Source organism: Chiloscyllium plagiosum, chromosome 6, assembly GCF_004010195.1.
Source record: "Chiloscyllium plagiosum isolate BGI_BamShark_2017 chromosome 6, ASM401019v2, whole genome shotgun sequence".
In the NCBI taxonomy this organism is placed as follows: domain Eukaryota; kingdom Metazoa; phylum Chordata; class Chondrichthyes; order Orectolobiformes; family Hemiscylliidae; genus Chiloscyllium; species Chiloscyllium plagiosum.
The window spans coordinates 103,606,135-103,625,967 of record NC_057715.1 but is presented as its reverse complement, the minus strand read 5'-3'; the positions used below and the strand labels follow the sequence as shown (position 1 = coordinate 103,625,967).

Below are 19,833 nucleotides of genomic sequence, written 5' to 3'. Positions count from 1 at the left end.
AGGGAAAATCATGCTTGACTAATCTGGAATTTTTTGAGAATGTAACTCTGAAGATGGACTAGGGAGATCCAGTGGATGTAGTGTACCTGGACTTTCAGAAAGCCTTTGATAAAGTCCCACATAGGAGGTTAGTGAGCAAAATTAGGGCGCATGGTATTGGGGGCAAAGTACTGACTTGGATTGAAAATTGGTTGGCTGACAGGAAATAGAGTAGTGATAAACAGCTCCCTTTTGGAATGACTGGCGGTGACCAGTGGGGTATCGCAGGGATCAGTGCTGGGTCCGCAGCTTTTTACAATATATGTTAATGATATAGAAGATGGTATTAATAATAACATTAGCAAATTTGCTGATGATACTAAGCTGGGTGGCAGGGTGAAATGTGAGGAGGATGTTAGGAGATTACAGGGAGACCTGGACAGGTTAGGTGAGTGGTCAGATGCATGGCAGATGCAGTTTAATGTGGATAAATGTATGGTTATCCACTTTGGTGGCAAGAACAGGAAGGCAGATTACTACCTAAATGGAGTCAAGTTAGGTAAAGGGGCAGTACAAAGAGATCTGAGTGTTCTTGTACACCAGTCAATGAAGGCAAGCCTGCAGGTACAGTAGGTAGTGAAGAAGGCTAATAGCATGCTGGCCTTCATAACAAGAGGGATTGAGCATAGAAGCAAAGAGGTTCTTCTGCGGCTGTACAGGGCCCTGGTGAGACCGCACCTGGAATATTGTGTGCAGTTCTGGTCTCCAGATTTGAAGAAAGACATTCTGGCTGTTGAGGGAGTGCAGCGTAGGTTCACGAGGTCAATTCCTGGAATGGCGGAACCATCTTATGTTGAAAGATTGGAACGACTGGGCTTGTATACCTTCGAGTTTAGAAGACCGAGAGGGGATCTGATTGAGACGTATAAGATTATTAAAGGATTGCACACTCTGGAGGCAGGAAACATGTTTCTGCTGATGGGTGAGTCCCGAACTAGAGGAAACAGCTTAAAAATACAGGGTAGGCCATTTAGGACAGAGATGAGGAGAAACTTCTTCACCCAAAGAGTGGTGGGTGTGTGGAATGCTCTGCCCCAGAAGGCAGTGGAGGCCCGGTCTCTGGATTCGTTTAAGAAAGATTTGGATAGAGCTCTCAAGGATAGTGGAATCAAGGGTTATGGAGATAAGGCAGGAACAGGATACTGATTGAGGATGATCAGCCATGATCATATTGAATGGTGGTGCAGGCTCAAAGGGCTGAATGGCCTACTCCTGCACCTATTATCTATTGTTCATTGTTGTTTGCAGTCATTTTCACAGCAGTTTGCAGTTTCTGTTGCAAAAGAAAAAGCAGTGTAATTTCTCAGCTATGATTTTCTGGATAACTCAGGTCAATACCACATGGTCTACTTACCTCCTAAAATTCGGAAACTTGATCAACTGATTTTAGCCAGCTTCTTTGGATATGTTTAGTCAGGACTATTCCATTAATAATAGTTATTAACTTTGGGCTTGCTGAGTTTAGTTTCGAAATTTTCTTTTTATTGCTTCAATTGTACCTGTGTTATTTCTTAAGATGGGCCTCCACATCTTCCAGTAGTAGCCCTCAATACAACATTGTGGAACAAATGATTCAGATCCGGGAAGATCACATGCGTTTCATCTCTGAACTGGCTCGCTATAGCAATAGTGAGGTACGTGAAATATAATTGCAAAGTTAAAGAGTGTATAGTTTTGATGTGTATAGTTTTCCTGGGAAACCAATGTTTTTGGGTAAAAAAAAAAATGCATGTAATAATGGTAAAACAAGAAGCAGCCACATTTTGCTTTCTGAAAATTTTTTTGTCATGAACCATGGCATCCATATACTCTGGTGGGAGAGACCTAACATGCCTGTAATATTCACCTACGTTTCACATTGGTTGATTGTGATTAGAATTCATGAAAAGGAATGAAAATCTGCACTCTGATCGCTTGGTGAATGTAAAAATAAGATTGAACTCGAGGAGTAGAAAGTCAAAGGCTCAGAATTTCATGCTGTAATCTCAGGATTGCTCGAGGTCTGTGAAGTCAGCAGAGTTTTGTCTTAATTCGGCATAATGTGTGCTGCAAGGACAGTCTTGAAGATTCCATTTGCTGTATTTTTTTGCAGGTTTTAGCTTACTTCTCTTGCTGTGTGTAAATAAAATGAAAATGTTTTTGCAGTCAGAATTTTACCCCATAGAAGTCCCTAATATTATGTCAATGTTTGAATTCTCCTTTTGTGTATGTTTCCTTGCCCCCGTTTTATAGTTTCAGTTTTTAATTGATGACAAGTAGAAGTGCAAATTGTCCAGCATCAAACACTGAAACTCTTCATTTTAACAATTTTAGTGTCATTCCACCAACAAGCACCAGCTTTTCCCATTTTTTTCAGCCAATTCCATGTTTCATCTTGAGTTCCTACTCCTATAGGTTTATGCAGCAAATTTTCATGAAAGTTTATTGTGAGTTTGCTGAAAATCCACTCTCAGCAGCCACATATCTACCACAAATTGGCTTAAGAAAAGTTAATTTGATGGGATATTTGTTTTCTTAAATCATTACGGCTGCTGTTCACATCTTGTATCATACAGATGATCTTAGGGTTTGCTTTCAATAACTGATTTCATAAGTTGGTTGTGAATGCAATGTTATTCAGCCTTTGTTTCCTGGTTTAGTTTACCTTTTATCAATATTGATATATCTCTTACTAATTTAGTAGGATATTACCAGAATGCATCACTGTCTCAGTGCTTGTCCCATCATTCTACAAGTAGAAACCAAAATTTCCTCATGTCTTTTGCCAAATACATATGCATCACATTGGATCTTGACTCTTTAGTACCTTATATGACGTATAAAGAGAGGGCAGTTGGGGCAACTTCTTTATTGTGGCTATGAATAATTCAGCTAGAGATATAATTACATTTTTCATAAATTGAAGTTTATTGTTTAATATGCAGAGTTGCATGTTGACACCACAAATATTATTGTATTGCCTGTTGGATATAACTGTAGAAATCAGGCTGGTGCAATGTTTGCACTGCTGAAGAAAGGAACTGAAGAGGACAAAATCTTGCCTAATAATGTTAAATTGTGAAAGTATAATATAGGATGTGAAAAAAATGGAGAAATACTACATAATAATTTTTTGTTATTGGGTAGAACATTTGTGACACCTACTGGCTAGAGAATTGATGGGAACATCTGTTTTAGAATGTCACTGTGGTCAGCCATCAGACACTTTAGTGACCAATATTAGGTCTTTGTGATCGAAGATTCTGCGGTTGAAAATCCTGCCCCCGAGAGCTTCTGGCCACCTCCACCAGGTGCAAAGACCAATAATGTACCCACAGTGGAACAAAATAATTTGAGGGCATGAGTAAAGTTGGGGTTGCTGAGAGAGGTGTTTGGGGCCTGTTTCCACACTAATCTAATCTAATCTCCCATGAATGCCAGATCCCTGAGTGTTTGAATACCTTTGCAAGTTTCACATGGCACAAGTTTCTTCTGCCCATTGCTGACTGATTCTATAGCGATGAGATGAGGCTAAGTGGTGGTTAATCACTTAAAATTAAATCTCATCCATTATGTTGGTTGTAGAAAAAAAAAGAAACATTCAAGGGTTTTCTTTTGAAAATAATTTATTGGATTCTCTATTAGGTTCTCTACAGTGTGGAAACAGGCCCTTTGGCCCAACAAGTCCCCACCGCCCCTCCGAAGAGAAATCCATCCAGACCCATTCCCCTACCCTATATTAACACTGACTAACGCATCTAACACTATGGGCAATTTAGCATGGCCAATTCACCTGACCTGCACATCTTTGGATTGTGGGAGGAAACCGGAGCACCCGGGGGAAACCCACACAGACAGGCGGGAATCGAACCCAGGTCCCTGGTGCTGTGAGGCAGCAGTGCTAACCACTGCCACTGTGCTGCCCCAAACTTTTAAAAAAAATTATTTCATGGGATGTCAGTGTTTATTGCCCATCTGTAAATGTCACACAGAGGCAATACAAGGGAAATACTCCAAATTTCTCTCCTAATGTCTTTTTTTAAATACAGATATTAATGATAATTTCATGATATTCTTGCAGGTAGTAACAGGGTCAGGTCGACAAGAATCTCAGAAAACTGATGCTGAATACCAGAAGCTGTCTGAACTTGCTTTACAGGGCATGCAACTATTGTCCCAATGGAGTGCTCACGTAATGGAAGTGGTAAGATAGCTAAATGAGAAAATTTTATTGCTATTTAGAGTGGAACATTTTTTAAGAATATTGTTAAAATTCCCTGTATAATGCAGGGTTCTAATTCTACTCACCTCTGTTGTCTTGAACCTGATCTTTCTAAACCTTATGCCAACCATGTTATGTTCTCGTTTGATTGTAAACATTACTATGCTTTGGTTACTTTGGGAACAGGAAACATTCATCGACCTGCTTTCTTTTGTTACTTGTAATGGGACTTAGCTATGCCTTTGCCCACATTGACCTGGTAATACATAGCTTAGGAAATGATTTAGATACGTCTTGGGAATTCCATTCTCTTTGATTCACTTTGTCATCGTTATAAAAGGCATTTCAAATGTAGAATATTCCTGTCAATGTAGCAGCACTGATTTGGTAGAAACCTTTTTAATCTTATGGTGCCATGCTCCATGATGAAAAAGATGACTACTGCTGAATTACCTGTTTACATTTCCTTTTCTTTTATCTTTCAATCAATAAAATTTTTGAAACACTAAATTCAGCATGAAGTAGATGTAATCATAATTAAAGCTACTCAAGATACAATCACACCTGATAATTTGATACTCAGATTATGTCACAGCTATTTTAGTGCACTCTCCTTTGGTCTCCCACATTTTATACTTTGTGAACTTGATTATTCAAAACTTTGCCCATATTCTAACTTGTATCAAATCCCATTCACTGGTTACCACCTTTGATAGCCAAACTATAATTGTCTCATAAAACAATACTGCGATTTAAAAATTCCTATTCTTGTTTTTAAATCTCTCCATGACCGTATTATTTTCTACCTCTGCAATCTCTTCCAACCCATTAATCTTTGAGATACTTGTGTACTCTAATTCTGGCTGTGGACCATTTCTGATTTTAATCATTTATCATTGGCGGTTATGCCTCAAGTTGCTGAGGCCCTAAGCTCTGGAATTCTCTCATTAAACCTTTTTTTGTGTCACTGTCACGTTGCTTCTTTTGAGATGCTCCTTGAGTGATTATAATAGACTGCAAGTTTATTCAGCTAGCGTGTGCATGATGGGATGAATAGCCTTTTCTTTAGTTTCTCGGTGTTTAAGTAGTTGTTTGTGCATGCAGTACTGTCTCTCTAAATTCTATTAACTTTATTGTGACATCATTTTTCAAGGCCTTAGTACAGTTTAATTAAAAGTGAATTTATGCTTTCCAATATGGCAGCTAGTAGCGAACTTGTTATTGTATACGTTTGAATGTAACCAGTGTATGAGAATTTTTACCAGATTAATTTAACTGAATTTTTGTTTGCAAGTGTAATATCTTCATTTCTGAATTCTGCCAAATCATTTGTACTCTTTCCTAATTACACTACTATTCCTTCCCAGCTCAATGTCACTTTTTATTTTGTTAAATATGCTACTTAAACAGATGTTTTCATATTTCTGCTGATGAATGCCATACATGTTCAAATACTTATTGCAGTCTGTCATTTTTTAAAAAACATTTCTGTCCTCTGACAGTGGGACAGCTTGTTCTTCATTAAATGGTTGTCCTAAAATTTTAAATGTAGCTGTCGACAAGCAGAATCTCAAATCTATACCTTAACGTTATAGACCAGGCCAGACCCCTCAAAACATTTCAAGAAGGTAGCCCAGACTCTAAATTTACTAGTTGTTTTAAGCAGGTGTAGTGTGGATATTCCAGGAGAGTTGCTGCTGGTCAAACCACTTAGTTTTAAACAAAAGAAAATTTGCTTACAAGATTACCGAATGAAACACAAACAAAACAGAACAGATTATTGAATAACTTAACCTATCCGCAAACCCCACAGATCATCCCAACTTGATGCTGTTCCAAATATTTGTAACAATCCCCACAAACACCCCTTGGCACAAAAGGTAAAATCAAACTCAGGGTGTTACAGGAGAGAAATCAGTGAGTACCAGTCTGGATCTGCTTCTTTGGGTCCAGCAGCTTCTTCCAGCACTGCTATAAACCAGACCAAACCGGAGAAAAGCTGAGCTGGGAGAACAGGCTCCTTTTTCATTGTACAAGTGTTTTTTTTAAACTTGAAAGCCTTTTTCCTGAGGCAGCATCTGTTAGCTATTATCAAGTTGGCCTTAAAGCCCTTCAACCCTGGACTTTTGGAGTGTGTGTGTTGTTTACGACCTCTCTGGAAAAAAGCAAGGACAGCATATGCTTGTTAAAGGACCAGCATTGTCACATTAGTAATAAGTTCACTTAATGAGCTGGTATCCTGAATACATATTGAGATTGTTAGAACAATTCTTTTTTACTACATAACGCTTGCTATTCTGTTCAGTGGAATTTAAAAAAAATTTGAATGTATTTTTGAATATGTACCATTCAACATTCATTAATTCTTTTTTTAATATAAATGTCAATTAAAATGTTAATGTTTGTACAAATGTTTTCCTTTATTAAAACTAACTTTTGTTCTTGCTTCCTTGAAATGAAGGCATTAATTAACAACCTATCTTTAAATATCCCCTCATTAACTGGATAATTATTTCATTTTGTACACATTAAACTCTGTTAAAAGGTTGTTTTGCCAATACTTAAACAATAAAGCCCATTTCTCAACTTAACCAAGTAAAAGTTAATACTGCAATTTTTTTTTAAGTAGAGATCGGTATTTCGTTGGGACTATTTGTCGGTTTGAGTAACTCTATCCTTATGTCATTCGGCGACCCAAAAATATTCACAGTTAGCTTTAGTTTTTTTTAAATTCATGTTTCTCCAAATCTACATAAGTGATGCTGACTTGGTTGTCATGTCATTACAAACAGTAACCAATTACTTTTGGGCTGGAATTTTCTGACCCTCATGGATGCTGGCTTACAAGTGGTAGCAGAGGAAATTGTAGTGGGACAGATTGGGAGACCTTTAGGATACACTACAGCCTGAGGCCGGAAAGTAGATTGTCTGCTGTTTCATGGAGGCATGAGCCAATTTGTTGATTATGATCTGACTTTAGAGCTACTGCAAAATGGCCCGAATGAGAGACCAGTCATCTGCTATTTGAAGAATGTTGCCTAATTGAACTGACTTGCCTGTGGCAAATTGAGGCCATTGGATCTACAGTTTCATGCATTAATGAAAAGGGTCATGAGGGTGGAATATAACATTCTGCTAGTGAACAGGCCTGAGGGGTGGAATAATGTCAAATCATTCCACTATTCGTATTGCCTTGAGGACTTCTCAGTACAGCCCTTCTTCGATGAAACAGCAAGGGTGTCTTCATGTTGAGGATTCTTTGCAGGTCTTAGCTATTCATTCAGCTTGTAGCATTAGTCATCTTTAATAGGTCAGCTAACATGGACGTGGCTGATTAGATTTCCTCCTCAAAGATTGTGTTATTGGCCATGTTGTCTCGTATAGATAGGACCCCAATTTCGTCATGACAACTGGTTGCTGACAAAGATGGAGACACACAGCCTCGTGATGGTCTTGTATTTTTTCAAAATAATTAGAAAAGATGTTTGTCGTTCAGTTTTTTTGAGGATGTTTGTTGACTTTTTTTTATTTTATCTATTTGACTCGTTAATATATCTTGTTTGGAGGAGTTGCTCTAAATAATGGAATAATGAACGCCATGAGGAATAATAGATTCGTAATTAATCTAGGGACTTTGACTTCAGCTGGGATGTTAAGTAAATTCCTTTGTGATTTTGATTGCTGATGTTCCTCTTGGGATATTGGAAAGTATTCCAGAAAATGAAGAAATAAAGTAAATATTCTTTGTGCCAATTTTTTCTTACTTCGTATCCTTCCATATTGCATCTCGATGGCTGCTCTCAGTGTGGATAACCTCCAAGAATTCTTCCTGTCAGTTACCAGAATATCTGCAGTTTAAAAAAAAAAGGGGAGGCATGGTGGCTCATTAGTTAGCACTGCTGCCTCTCAGCACCAGGGTCCCAGGTTCGATTCCAGCCTTGGGTGACTGTCTGTGTGGAGTTTGCACGTTCTCCCCATGTCTGCGTGGGTTTCCTCCGGTTTCCTCCCACAATCCAAAAATGTGCAGGTTAGGTGAATTGGCCATGCTAAATTGCCCATAGTATGAGGTGTATTAGTCAGGAGGAAATGGGTTTGGGTGGGTTACTCTTCGGAGGGTCGGTGTTGGCTGGTTAGGCCGAAGGGCCTTTTTTTTTTATTCACTGCAGTGAATCTAATCTAATCGTTTCTTATTCTTAGTTATTGATTGAGGTTTGCATAAAATTGTAACTTTAGCATGGCACATGTAGAAGTGTACCCCCCCCGGAATGGAGACAAAGCCTCAGGAGGCAGGCAGGATTCAGGCAAGTGAGGTTCATGGAGGGAGACGGCCAAAGGATCTTCTCCGAATCTGGTCTCTATGTACTAGCATGATTGTTCGCTTAATCTTTGGCTCAGATCGGAAGAGAGTTTAATGACACACCCTGATTTACAGTAAAAAGCAGTATTTTTATACATTTTTATGTTACAATGATCACACACAATGTGCTTACAGTCCTTCTCCCTTCCATGCACCCAATCCTGTAAAACACCTAATTAATCATGGGCATTCTTATTGACAATCCCAGGTTCTCATGGAATTTAACAGACACTATAATCTCTGGGCCTTGGGATTTTCCTATGCATCCTATTCATTCGCATTTTTAAAGTTACTGGCAATACTCCTTCAGATCTTCTCATGCCTGCTCATCTCTAAGGATAGCTTAAATTCTGTTTTCATTATATTCCATGTGCTGCCTTTATCAATTTCACTTATTCCTCTTGTATTTCCCACTGTCTTAATTATATATGTAAAAATACAAAAGATAATTTTAACTACTTTCTATAAGGTTTGTAATATTGATTTATGTTAAAGTTAGTTATAAAGTGTAACGTTATGACTTCTACTGTTAGCACTTTGTGATTAATGGGTTGTGAACAATCTGTTTTGGTTAGGGTGTAAGGAAGGGTGTTTCTTGACACTAATTAACGTTCACATCTATATTTAAGTTTTTTTTGTAATGCTTGTGTTGGACATTGGTGATATGTGTATCTATCTACCCTTTTATGTTGAAAAGTACCTCTGATTATTTGAATAACCTTTTAACTATTTTTTAATATTACGAGTAATTTCAAAGAAACAACTGTTTACTTCAAAATAACCAGCTGTTGTCAGTGCAGCTGAGTTAATCTGGCTGGTTCATGAACTGAGACCCACACCTGGTGTTATTCTTTTACTGAGACAATTATCCTTTCATTAACGAAGCTGGGGTCAGTCATTTTGTCTGTCTTTAGGCATCTTCTCATCAGGACTGTTGAATGGTTGCTGCGCAAGGCCCCTTCATTGACCTTGGAGTAGCTCTGTTCAAAGGTACCATTGTGTTTCACTTTAAGGGCTAGAACAAGCTGTGTGTCGGTTTTATTTTCGGGATAGGTTGCCTTGTTTTATTCAATTCTTGTAGGCCGTTTTGTGTCTTTAAAAACATGAGCCGTTTTGGTATAAGCAGGTACTGGCCACCCCTACAACACAGATTTTGGTATTGTCATCAATCAAATTTAAGGGAAGAGACTTTAAAATTGTTGAGAAGTAGAAGACTTGAAATTGTATGACCTTGTTTAACGAGTAACATGAAAATAATGCCAATATATCGCACCTTAGCATTGCTGCAAGAAAAAAATTCCCTTACCTCAAGCATTAACTTTTTTCCTAGATGCTGCCTGACTGCTGAGTAATTTTACCATTTTCTGTTTTTATTTCAGATTTTTAGCATCCATGCTTTTCATTTGTCTAAAGTTAAAATAATTGGCTTTTCAATCTGTTCTTTGACTCATATTTAATTATAATTTTACAGTACTCTTGGAAACTTGTGCATCCCACTGATAAGTACTCTAATAAAGACTGCCCAGATAATGCAGAAGAGTATGAGAGAGCAACTAGATATAATTACACAAGTGAAGAAAAGTTTGCACTTGTTGAGGTGAGACTCATCACATTTTTAATTATTTGTTTTGAAAACTTTCAGCAACAAAGTCTAGCATCTAAGATGTAACAGGGTCAGTACCAATAAGCTTGAATATATAAAATCTCTGGTAGAACAGTCTCTGAATTGTGAAAGACTTTTTGGTAGTCTCATCATTCAGGCTTATTTTATTCCCAGGCTAAAAAATGGAACAAAGAAAATATGGGTATGAGCAAGGCTCAGTTTTCTATTCAAGATTACTTTCTGGGATTTTGTTGAAGGCAACCTTTTGACTTTCAGGGCCTACATTTTAGTCTTAATGGGTTGATTGAAGATAAAGCAGATTGTAAGACAGAAACATTCCTGAAGCAGGAACTTGCAAGCTCGATCTGTCTCTCCATTGGAGGACATTTTAAAAAAAAATGAGATTTCGTTGGTCAACTGATGAGCTAACAAAACTTGACCAGTTTTCCATCATTCACCCCATTTTTACTCTCCATTGCCTGACATTAAATCAAATGTGAGGTCAGGAAGGCTAGTCTCTTCTGCATTGAGGAGGTACCCAACATTTTCGACCATCTAAAATTTTATAAATGCAGAAAACACATGCATGACGCTATAATCAATTAAAAAAGATTTAAATGTATGATCTCTCAAGCCAGGGATCTGACTTGTCCAGTTGCCATCACCGCAAAACATAACACTTCATTTTCTTCCTCCTGCAACAAGTTAAAAAGCTGATCATGTTGCACTTCTATTACAGCTATCTTAATACAATTTAAGAACTGTAACATAACTGGCTTTGCAAAACTGTTAAACACAGCTGAAGTTGCAGCTTAATTAATGGGGGAAAAAAATGACCTACTTGAGAAAAGGCTACGTTACATTGAGAAACTATGAAAATGAATTATTGATCGACAAGCTTTTAATAATCTTGAGATTCTTGAATGATGTTAGCAGTGAGCAAACTGCATTTAGTTGGGTTAATATCTTGATCAGGAAGATAGCAGTTTTGGCATGGTGAATTTAGTGGAAGAAAATACAAGTTGTCAAAATTTGAGTGATTTAAAATTGGACCATAATATCTGATTGCTCATATTGATTAAAGAACATTAAAGTCTTCCAGTGCTTGACTATTTCTATGCAGTTAAAAAAAAACTCAACTTTTTGAATGTGAAAAGCTGATTTGACAGAGTTAAAATTGGTTCATCTGTTTTGGGCTGCAGGTTATTGCCATGATAAAAGGATTGCAGGTGCTGATGGGCAGAATGGAGAGTGTGTTCAATCATGCAATTCGACATACCATTTACGCTGCGCTCCAAAACTTTGCTCAGAAAACACTTCGTGAGCCTTTGCGTCAGGCTATCAAGAAGAAGAAGAATGTGATTCAGAGGTTTGCCTAAATTGTACATAAAATGTGGCATACTCAGTTTCTCATTTTTAATGAGAAGAGAATGTAATTTTGCTGATAAGAACCAAAATAGCCACCTGCATTTTTTTCTTCATTAGTTGATGGAATATAGGTGCTTCTGGTCAGGCATTTGCTCATTGCTAATTATTCTTAACTGAGTGGCTTGCTGAGCCATTTCAAGAGGGCAACTAAGAATCAATCACATCACATTGTGAGACGCCAGGCTCACCACATAGGCTAGGCTGGGTAAGGATGGCAGTCAACTTTCCTTAAAGGGTTTTTATCATAATCAGGAGAAAGTGACGACTGCAGATGCTGGAGATCAGAGTCGAGAGTGTGGTGCTGGAAAAGCATTCCCCAATGAAGGGGTTATGCCCGAAACACTGATTCTCCTGCTCGTTGGATGCTGCCTGACCTGCTGCGCTTTTCCAGCACCACACTCTCGACTTTTATAATAATCAGTCATATATTTCGTGGTCTGGCTCCACTTGAATTATGTTTAAATTCCACAAGCTGCTGTGGAAGGATTTGAACCAATATCTCCTGAGCAGTAGCCTCTGGATTACTAGCTCAGGACACACGAACAGAGTAGCAGGAGGAGGCTAACCAACCTTTGAGCCTGCTCCACCATTCAATGTGACCATATCTGATCATCAAACTCACCCTGTTCCTGCTTTCTCCCTGCTAAGAATTGTATCTGACTCCTCCTTGAAAACATTGTTTTAGCCTCAAACACCGTCTGTGGCAGAGAATTCCAAAGGCTGACAACACACTCTAACTGAAGAAATTTCTCCTCATCTCTGTCCAAAGAGACCTATTCCTTATTTTTTGACTGTAACCCTTGGTTCTGGACATGCTGGTCATCGAGAACATTCTCCTGTCTCTAATCCTGTTAGAATTTTATACATTTTATACATAAGAGCCCTCATTCCTCTTGACTCAAGTGAATGTAGTCCTAACCAATCTAGTCTCTCCCTGTCAGTCCTACCAACCCAGGAATAAAGCAATTTTTGCACTCCTCAATAGCCAGAACATCCCACCTCTGATAAGGAGTCCAAACTGAACACAATACTGTAGCTGTCGTCTTAGAAATGCCCTGCATAGTGCCGTAAGACATCCCAGCTTCTGTATTAGTGGTGAGTGGGTAGTGGTAAGGCTATGTTAAATGGGACAGACTTTGAACAGGTCTAGCAACTCAAAACTGGGCATCCCTGAGGCACTATGGACCATCAACAGCAACAAAATTGTACCCCAGTACAATTAGCAACACATGGCCCAGCCTATGCCCCACTGAACCATTCCCATCAAGTCAACGATCACCTCGAGTTCAATGGCGAATGCAGGAGGAGCATGCCAGGAACAGCACCTGGCATACTTAAAAATGAGGTCAACCTGGTGAAGTTACAAAAGAAGACTACCTGCATGCCAAACAGCATCTGAAGTATTTTGCTTTTATTTGAATCTATATTAGTCTGCATGTTGCTGATCAGTCAAAAATTCTAGTCAACACAGTTACATTTACCAGTACTTGTAGCATGCATTTTGAAGAATAAAGTTAAGATTTGCAGATACTTAGGAAGTAAAGAATTGTGTTCTCTTTCTTTCTAATCTTCAACTGTCTTTTAAGGAACAGAAATTAATCATTCAGCAATGTATCCTCAAAGCTGCAGATATGCACGTCGGTGTCAGCATACATATCACAGCATTGACTTACATTTATGGAGGTCTGCGCTGCATATGGGCCTCGAACACCCATGCAGCCAGTAAGAAAATTCGTGGGAACGCTGCTATTCAGCCCATCAAGCCTGTTTCGCAATTTAATACAATCAGAGCTGAGTGAACATTTCCAATGCCTTTCACCTACACTGTCCGCATAACCTTTAATACCATTCTTAATTAAACACTTATCAACCCCTGCTTTAAGTGTACTCAAAAACTGTGCTTCCACAGCACCTTCCAATAGAGAATTCCAAAGATTCATCACAACCTGAGTAAAATTTATCTTGGTCTGAAATAGTATCCCTGATTCTAGTCCCTCCATTCTGGGAAACATTTCACTTGCATAAATCCTTCAGCATTTTGTAGCTTTCAATGAGATCACCTCTTATTCTTGGAAACTCTAGAGAATACAGGCCCACTCTGCCCAATCTCTCTCTTTAGGGCAAACCTGCCATTCTGCAAACAAGTCTGGAGAACCTTTGTTGCATTTGTTCAATGATAATATCTTTTCCTGAGATAAGGAGACCAGAATGATTCACAGCTGAAAAATGTGTTGCTGGAAAAACGCAGCAGGTCAGGCAGAATCAAAGGAGCAGGAGAATCGACGTTTCGGACGTTCCTGAAGAAGGGCTTATGCCCAAAACATTGATTCTCCTGCTCCTTTGATGCTGCCTGACCTGCTGCGCTTTTCCAGTAACACATTTTTCAGCTCTGATCTCCAGCATCTGCAGTCTTCACTTTCTCCCAGAACTATACACAGTATTCCAGGTGCAGTCAAACTGGTTCAATCTATACAGTTGAAGCAAGGCTTCACTACTCTTTTCATCAAATGCTCTTACAACAAAGGATAACATTCCACTTGCTGCCTTAATAGGTTGCTGCACTTGCATGTTAGCTTTCAGTCACTAATTGACAAGTAGACCCAAGTTCTTTTGCACTGCGACACTTTTCAATTTTCTAAAAAATGCTCAGCATATTTGTTTCTCTTACCAAAGTGGATAACCTCACATTTTTCCACATTATATTCCATCTGCCATGGTTTTGCCCATTGACTAAGCCTTTTAAAATCTCCCTGAAAATATCTCACATTTTCCTCTTAGGAAACATCCCTGCTTATCTTTGTATCATCTGCAACTTTGGAAATATTGCATTTGATCTCCATCTCCAAATCATTGATATACATTGTGAACTCCTGGAGCTCCAAGTACTGATCCTTGTAGTACCTCACCAGTGCAAGTCTGCCAATGTAACAATGAACAATTTTCGTACTGTTTTCTTTCTCTTAACCAAACCTTAATCCATGTCAGAGCATTATGTCCTATACCATAAGCCTTAATTTTGCTAACTAATATTCTGTGGGGAACATTATCAAAATAATTCTGAAAATCCAAGTAGATCCAACTTCCATTGACCCTCATTTATCAATTTGATTGGTATAATTTTCAAAAGATTAAAACTCCTAAATTTGTCCAACTTTGCAAATGCATGCTGACTGTGCCCAATTAGATCATATTTATCCAAGTGTCCATTTCTCATGTCCTTTGAAAGTTTCTAGCATTTTCCCTACTAAAGATGTAAGGCTGACAGGTCTCTGATTTTGCTTTACTCCTTTCTTAACTAGTGGGATGACATTTGCAGGCTTCCAATCTGCAGGGATCATACCAGAATCTATTAAATTTTGTTTGGTAGTGAACTGTCATTAGCACCTAATTGCTGTACTCTTGACAATGCTTCTACCAATCTGAGTCCATTTGCCAACCAATTCACAAATTCTTCTCATATACCCATTTCCATTGATATTCATGCCAAGGTCCTCGTGCAGGATAAGTAGCTTCAGTGAATTTTTTTAAGCAATATTCTGGTTCCTTATTACGAAATGACTGTTCAACAATATAATGTTAAAATATGAGCAATTCTGAAACAGTTGAAGTTTTCTTTATTGTCCTAAATAATGATACAAACTTTGCAAAGTCATTACCTTCTGTACCAACCAGTGTCAGTTTTTGGTCAGTCAACATTTACTAAAACATTTACATGGTTTTACTATCTATGGAGAGAGCATCTGTGAAGAAGTCATATTGGATGCTGTCTCCACAGATATTGCCAGACCTGATGTGGTTTTCTGGTATTTTCTGTTTTTATTTCAGATTTCTAGCATTTGCAGTAATTTGTTATTGTTGTCTATATTTTAATGGTGCGTCTGTTTCTGTAATTTTTTCGTTATTCCCTATTTTCCATTTTATAATTGCATAAGGTGAGCAAACAAAAACACATTATTGGAACTGATGCTGATGCATTTCTTTGTCGTATGTCTGTAGTGTTCTGCAAGCAATTAGAAAGACTATTTGTGATTGGGACGTCGGACATGAGCCAGCAAATGATCCTGCACTCCGAGGAGAGAAAGATCCGAGAGGAGGCTTTGAGATCAAAGTTACTCCCCGGGCAGTCGGACCATCTAGTACCCAGGTGTTTCTATAGTGTGAACTTCTTAATAATCTCTGGTTCAAATAAATTTATTTGATGTTAAAGCCATAAATAGAAATTGAGTTCCACATTCAAATTGAAATTGCCTAGGAAGGATTGAGGCTTTTGAAACATGGAGCGTTGCATAGTATTTTTAAAACTTTGGAGTGCATAGACCTTAGACTGTTCTCTTCAAGTCCTGTAAATTCCCATTGCCTAACTTGCTTTATAAGCAAGGTCATTTTTTGATCAATCTCTGAAGTAAATTTAAATTATTGCTTTGAAGCAAGCATGGTTGCAGCTTGTGTTCCTTTAATTTTCAGTTTAAGGCACAGGTGAAATACTCAACAAGAACATGGTAATAGGTGATGTGTTAAACAACAATGGTTCCTTCTAGTTCCTTGTGATTTTGTAAAGAAGGAATAGTTTAAACTTAATTTTTGATTTTTTAAAATATTCCTTACGAATAATACTTGGTTCATAACTTTACAATGTGACATTTTACGAATTGGTTAAATTGAAATTATGAAAAGTTGAGCATTGTTGCTTGTACTTTAAGGATATAAATTTGTATCCAGTTAATGCCTTTGCTTGAGCTGCTGCAAGCAACAAGCTGTTAATGTTAAAAGTGGCTTGATTTACAATGGGTTTGTAAAAACTTGAGGGGCAAGTATTGTTTGAGTATTTATTGTTTCCTCCCTTTCCCTTCAGATACTGCGCAGTTTGTTTGCTTTTGCAACAATTACAGAAATATACTGTATGCTTTATGCAAATTAGTTGACATACCTTATACCTGGCACGTTTTGATCAGGCTATAGGATTGAGAGTGGCTTCTAGACAATCTAAACAACAAACATGTTTTTCCCATGAATTTACAAGAAGTTTTGCTAAATGCTGCAGCAGGCATTTTGAAAATGTAAAGATGGTCTCTTTCCATTCTTTCCTCTTAGCATGCTTTCATAAGTATTTTAACAGCTGCTATCAAATTTCTGCCTCTTGATGAGGAAAAGTGCCAGATCAATCGATTGCTCTCATCAGTTTAACTGACTATCCCATTAATACCATGACTGCTGTATTTTAAGCAATACTGTCCTTTTAAATGTAACTTATATTGCTTGCAATGGTAACACTGTGGAAAATGGTAGTCCTAACTTATTAACCAAAATCTTTTCTGTTGCTACTTAACCAAGCTCTCACTCTGCTTTTCTTCCTAACTCTTAATGTCCACTCTTGCCAACTGGCTTTAGTTGTATATGGTGCGCACCATGGCAGAGTCATTGCTATCTGGAGAGCTAGCGAAGCAACTAAAATCACTGGGACTGGACAAAACACTCATTGCGATCAACACTTTTCTGAGGCGGTCCTACATCTATCCAACCATTTTAAATTTTGGTGGTAAGAATAAAGCCTACCTTACTTTGTTGAAAGAAAGTCAAATTGTTCCATCGTTTAAAGGTGCAAAATTCTTAGTGGAGAAATATAAAATTAATTTAAATTGAAAGTGAATTGCTCCAACTAGCTGCTATCCTTGCTTTAAGTACTAAACACTGTGTAATGGTAATGTTGGATCATGATATTCTGCTTACTTAAAACATCAATTTCTTTCAGTTCTGATTTTATCTCAAGATAAGTTGCTGTGGCAGAAATAAATTTGATTTAAAAGGAAATATCCTCAATGATGGAACAGTTAGGCTTTCTCCCATTAAATGCATAATAACTAATGTGCCCTTTACTTTTTCTTTTTGTTTTGTTTTACGTTTCCTGTTGGTGTAGCTCTACATGGTTAGAACTATGCTAGAGTCCCTCATTGCTGACAAAAGTGGCGCAAAGAAAACCTTGAGAAGTAGTCTTGAGGGCCCCACCATTTTGGCGATAGAAGAATTTCACCGGCATTCATTCTTCTACACGCATTTGCTCAATTTCAGTGGTAAGATATCGCTTCCACAGGAGACAGTGTGGTGGGGCAAACTTATATTTTGACCGTATACCATTAGAGATGCTTTTATTTATTTTTAAACCTGTTTGTGGAAGAATGTGAAGATGAAGCAAATATTTTAATTGCACAATCACTGAATGGATATTCACACTTGGTTTTAAGGTCCAATTTTAAATTCTCAACATTCCAGCATAAAATCCCTCGTACATAGGGCTGTACAACTCTTTCGGTAGGATTGTGACTGATCTTTAACCTCAGCTCCACTTTCCGACTCACTTCGCTTACCCACCCCTCACTGGAAATCAAGACCTGCTATTCCTGGAGTCATCAAAATAGTTGAAGATTTTAAAGGAAATAAGCAAAATCCCAATTTTTTGTTTCTATTGGTTGACAGGATGTGGGTATTGCTGGCCAGCCAGCATTTATTGCCCATTCCTAATTATCCAGAAGGTAGTTAAGAGTAAACCACATTGCTTGGGTCTGGAGTCATGCGTAGACCAGACCAGACTCGAGAAGAATGGCAGATCCCTTCCCTAAAGGATATTAGTGAGCCAGATGGGCTTTGGAATTCTGAAACACAAAGACTTAGGAGTCTTGGTTCAGAATTTCCTTAAGGTTAACATTGACAATGCGCAGGTCAACAACTCACCAATACTCCTCTGACAACAGCCTTACAAACTCATGACCTTTTCAACCTAGACATAGGTAGTGAGTACATGGGAACACCACTATCTGCAAGCTTCTGTCCAAGCGATACAGCATCCTGAGTTGTAATAATAATGTTATACTTCTACCTTTGCTGGGTGAAAAATCTGGAACTCCTTCCCTAACAATATTTTGGGTGTACATGGACAGTAACAGTGTAAGAAGCCAGATCATCACTATCTTCTCAGAAACAATTAGAGAAGGACAATAAATGCTGGGCAACCCAATGTGGATATGGGCCAGGTGCTGGCAAGTGGGACGAGATTAGGTTGGTTTTCTGATGGGCATGGACAGGTTGGACTGAAGAGTCTGTTTCCATGCTGTGCATCTATGACTCTGAGGAGCAGAACTGTTTGCAGTACTCCAACTGTGGTCTGACTAGTACCCTTAAGTGTTTTAGCATGACCTCCCTATACTGTATTCACTTCGTAATAAAGGCCAACATTCTATTTGCTTTCCTTGTTGCTTGATGAATGTGAATGCAGTAGGATCCTGAAATCCCTCTGTGCTGCAGCCTTCTATAGTCTTTCCCCATTTCAATAATATTTGTCCCCTCTTTTCTGCCAATGTGCATCACCTCGCATTTTCCCTCACTATATTCCTTCTGCCAAATTTTTGCCCATTCACTTGTCTATATCCCTCTGTAGATTCCTATGTCATGCACAAACTTGATGATAGTGCAATGTCTTGTGTTGTCCAAGTTAGCAATGTATATTGTAAATAGTGATACTTCCAGCACTGATACCTGTGGCACTTCACTAGTTACAGGTTGCCTTTCTGTAATATCCCCTTTATTCTAACTCTCTGGCTTCTATTAATTAGCAAATTCTGTATCCATGGCAACATACCACTTATTACACTGTGGACTCTTATCTGATTTAGTAGTCTTCTAGTGTGCATAAACTTATTGAAAGTCTTTGCGAAATTCAAATATGGTAAATCTACTAGTTCCCCTTTATCTACACTGCTTGTTACCTCTTTAAAGAACTGTAATATTGTGAGGTATACTTTGCTGTTCATGAAACCATGCTGACTCTGCTTGATTATATTATGGATTTCTAAATGCTCTGCAATTGCATCCTTTAGAAAAGACTCAAGTTTTCACAACAACATACATTATCTTAACTAGTGTATCTTTGAGGAGAAAGTGAGGTCTGCAGATGCTGGAGATCAGAGATGGAAATGTGTTGCTGGAACAATCCAGCATATGTGGAACAATCCATCTTCCGCAACTACACTGGCCCCACCCCCCACCTTTTCCTCCGCTACATCAATGACTGTATCGGCGCCGCCTCATGCTCCCACGAGGAGGTTGAACAGTTCATCCACTTCACCAACACCTTCCACCCCGACCTCAAATTCACCTGGACAGTCTCAGATTCCTCCCTCCCCTCCCTCGACCTTTCTATTTCTATCACAGGCG

General features: G+C 38.4%; 1 protein-coding gene across 2 annotated transcripts in view; it reads left to right on the top strand.

Moving 5' to 3' along the window:
- cyfip1 (cytoplasmic FMR1 interacting protein 1) overlaps positions 1–19,833 on the top strand; it is a 189,334-nt gene that overhangs the window by 67,106 nt on the left and 102,395 nt on the right. The window contains exons 11-16 of one of the 2 annotated variants that reach the window (XM_043692305.1): positions 1,556–1,673; positions 4,100–4,222; positions 10,069–10,194; positions 11,403–11,569; positions 15,625–15,772; positions 17,017–17,164. In XM_043692305.1, coding sequence (XP_043548240.1) covers positions 1,556–1,673; positions 4,100–4,222; positions 10,069–10,194; positions 11,403–11,569; positions 15,625–15,772; positions 17,017–17,164 — 830 coding nt within the window. Of the gene's footprint in view, positions 1–1,555; positions 1,674–4,099; positions 4,223–10,068; positions 10,195–11,402; positions 11,570–15,624; positions 15,773–17,016; positions 17,165–17,542; positions 17,697–19,833 lie in introns of both variants that reach the window. The other variant, XM_043692304.1, reaches the window with a different exon arrangement.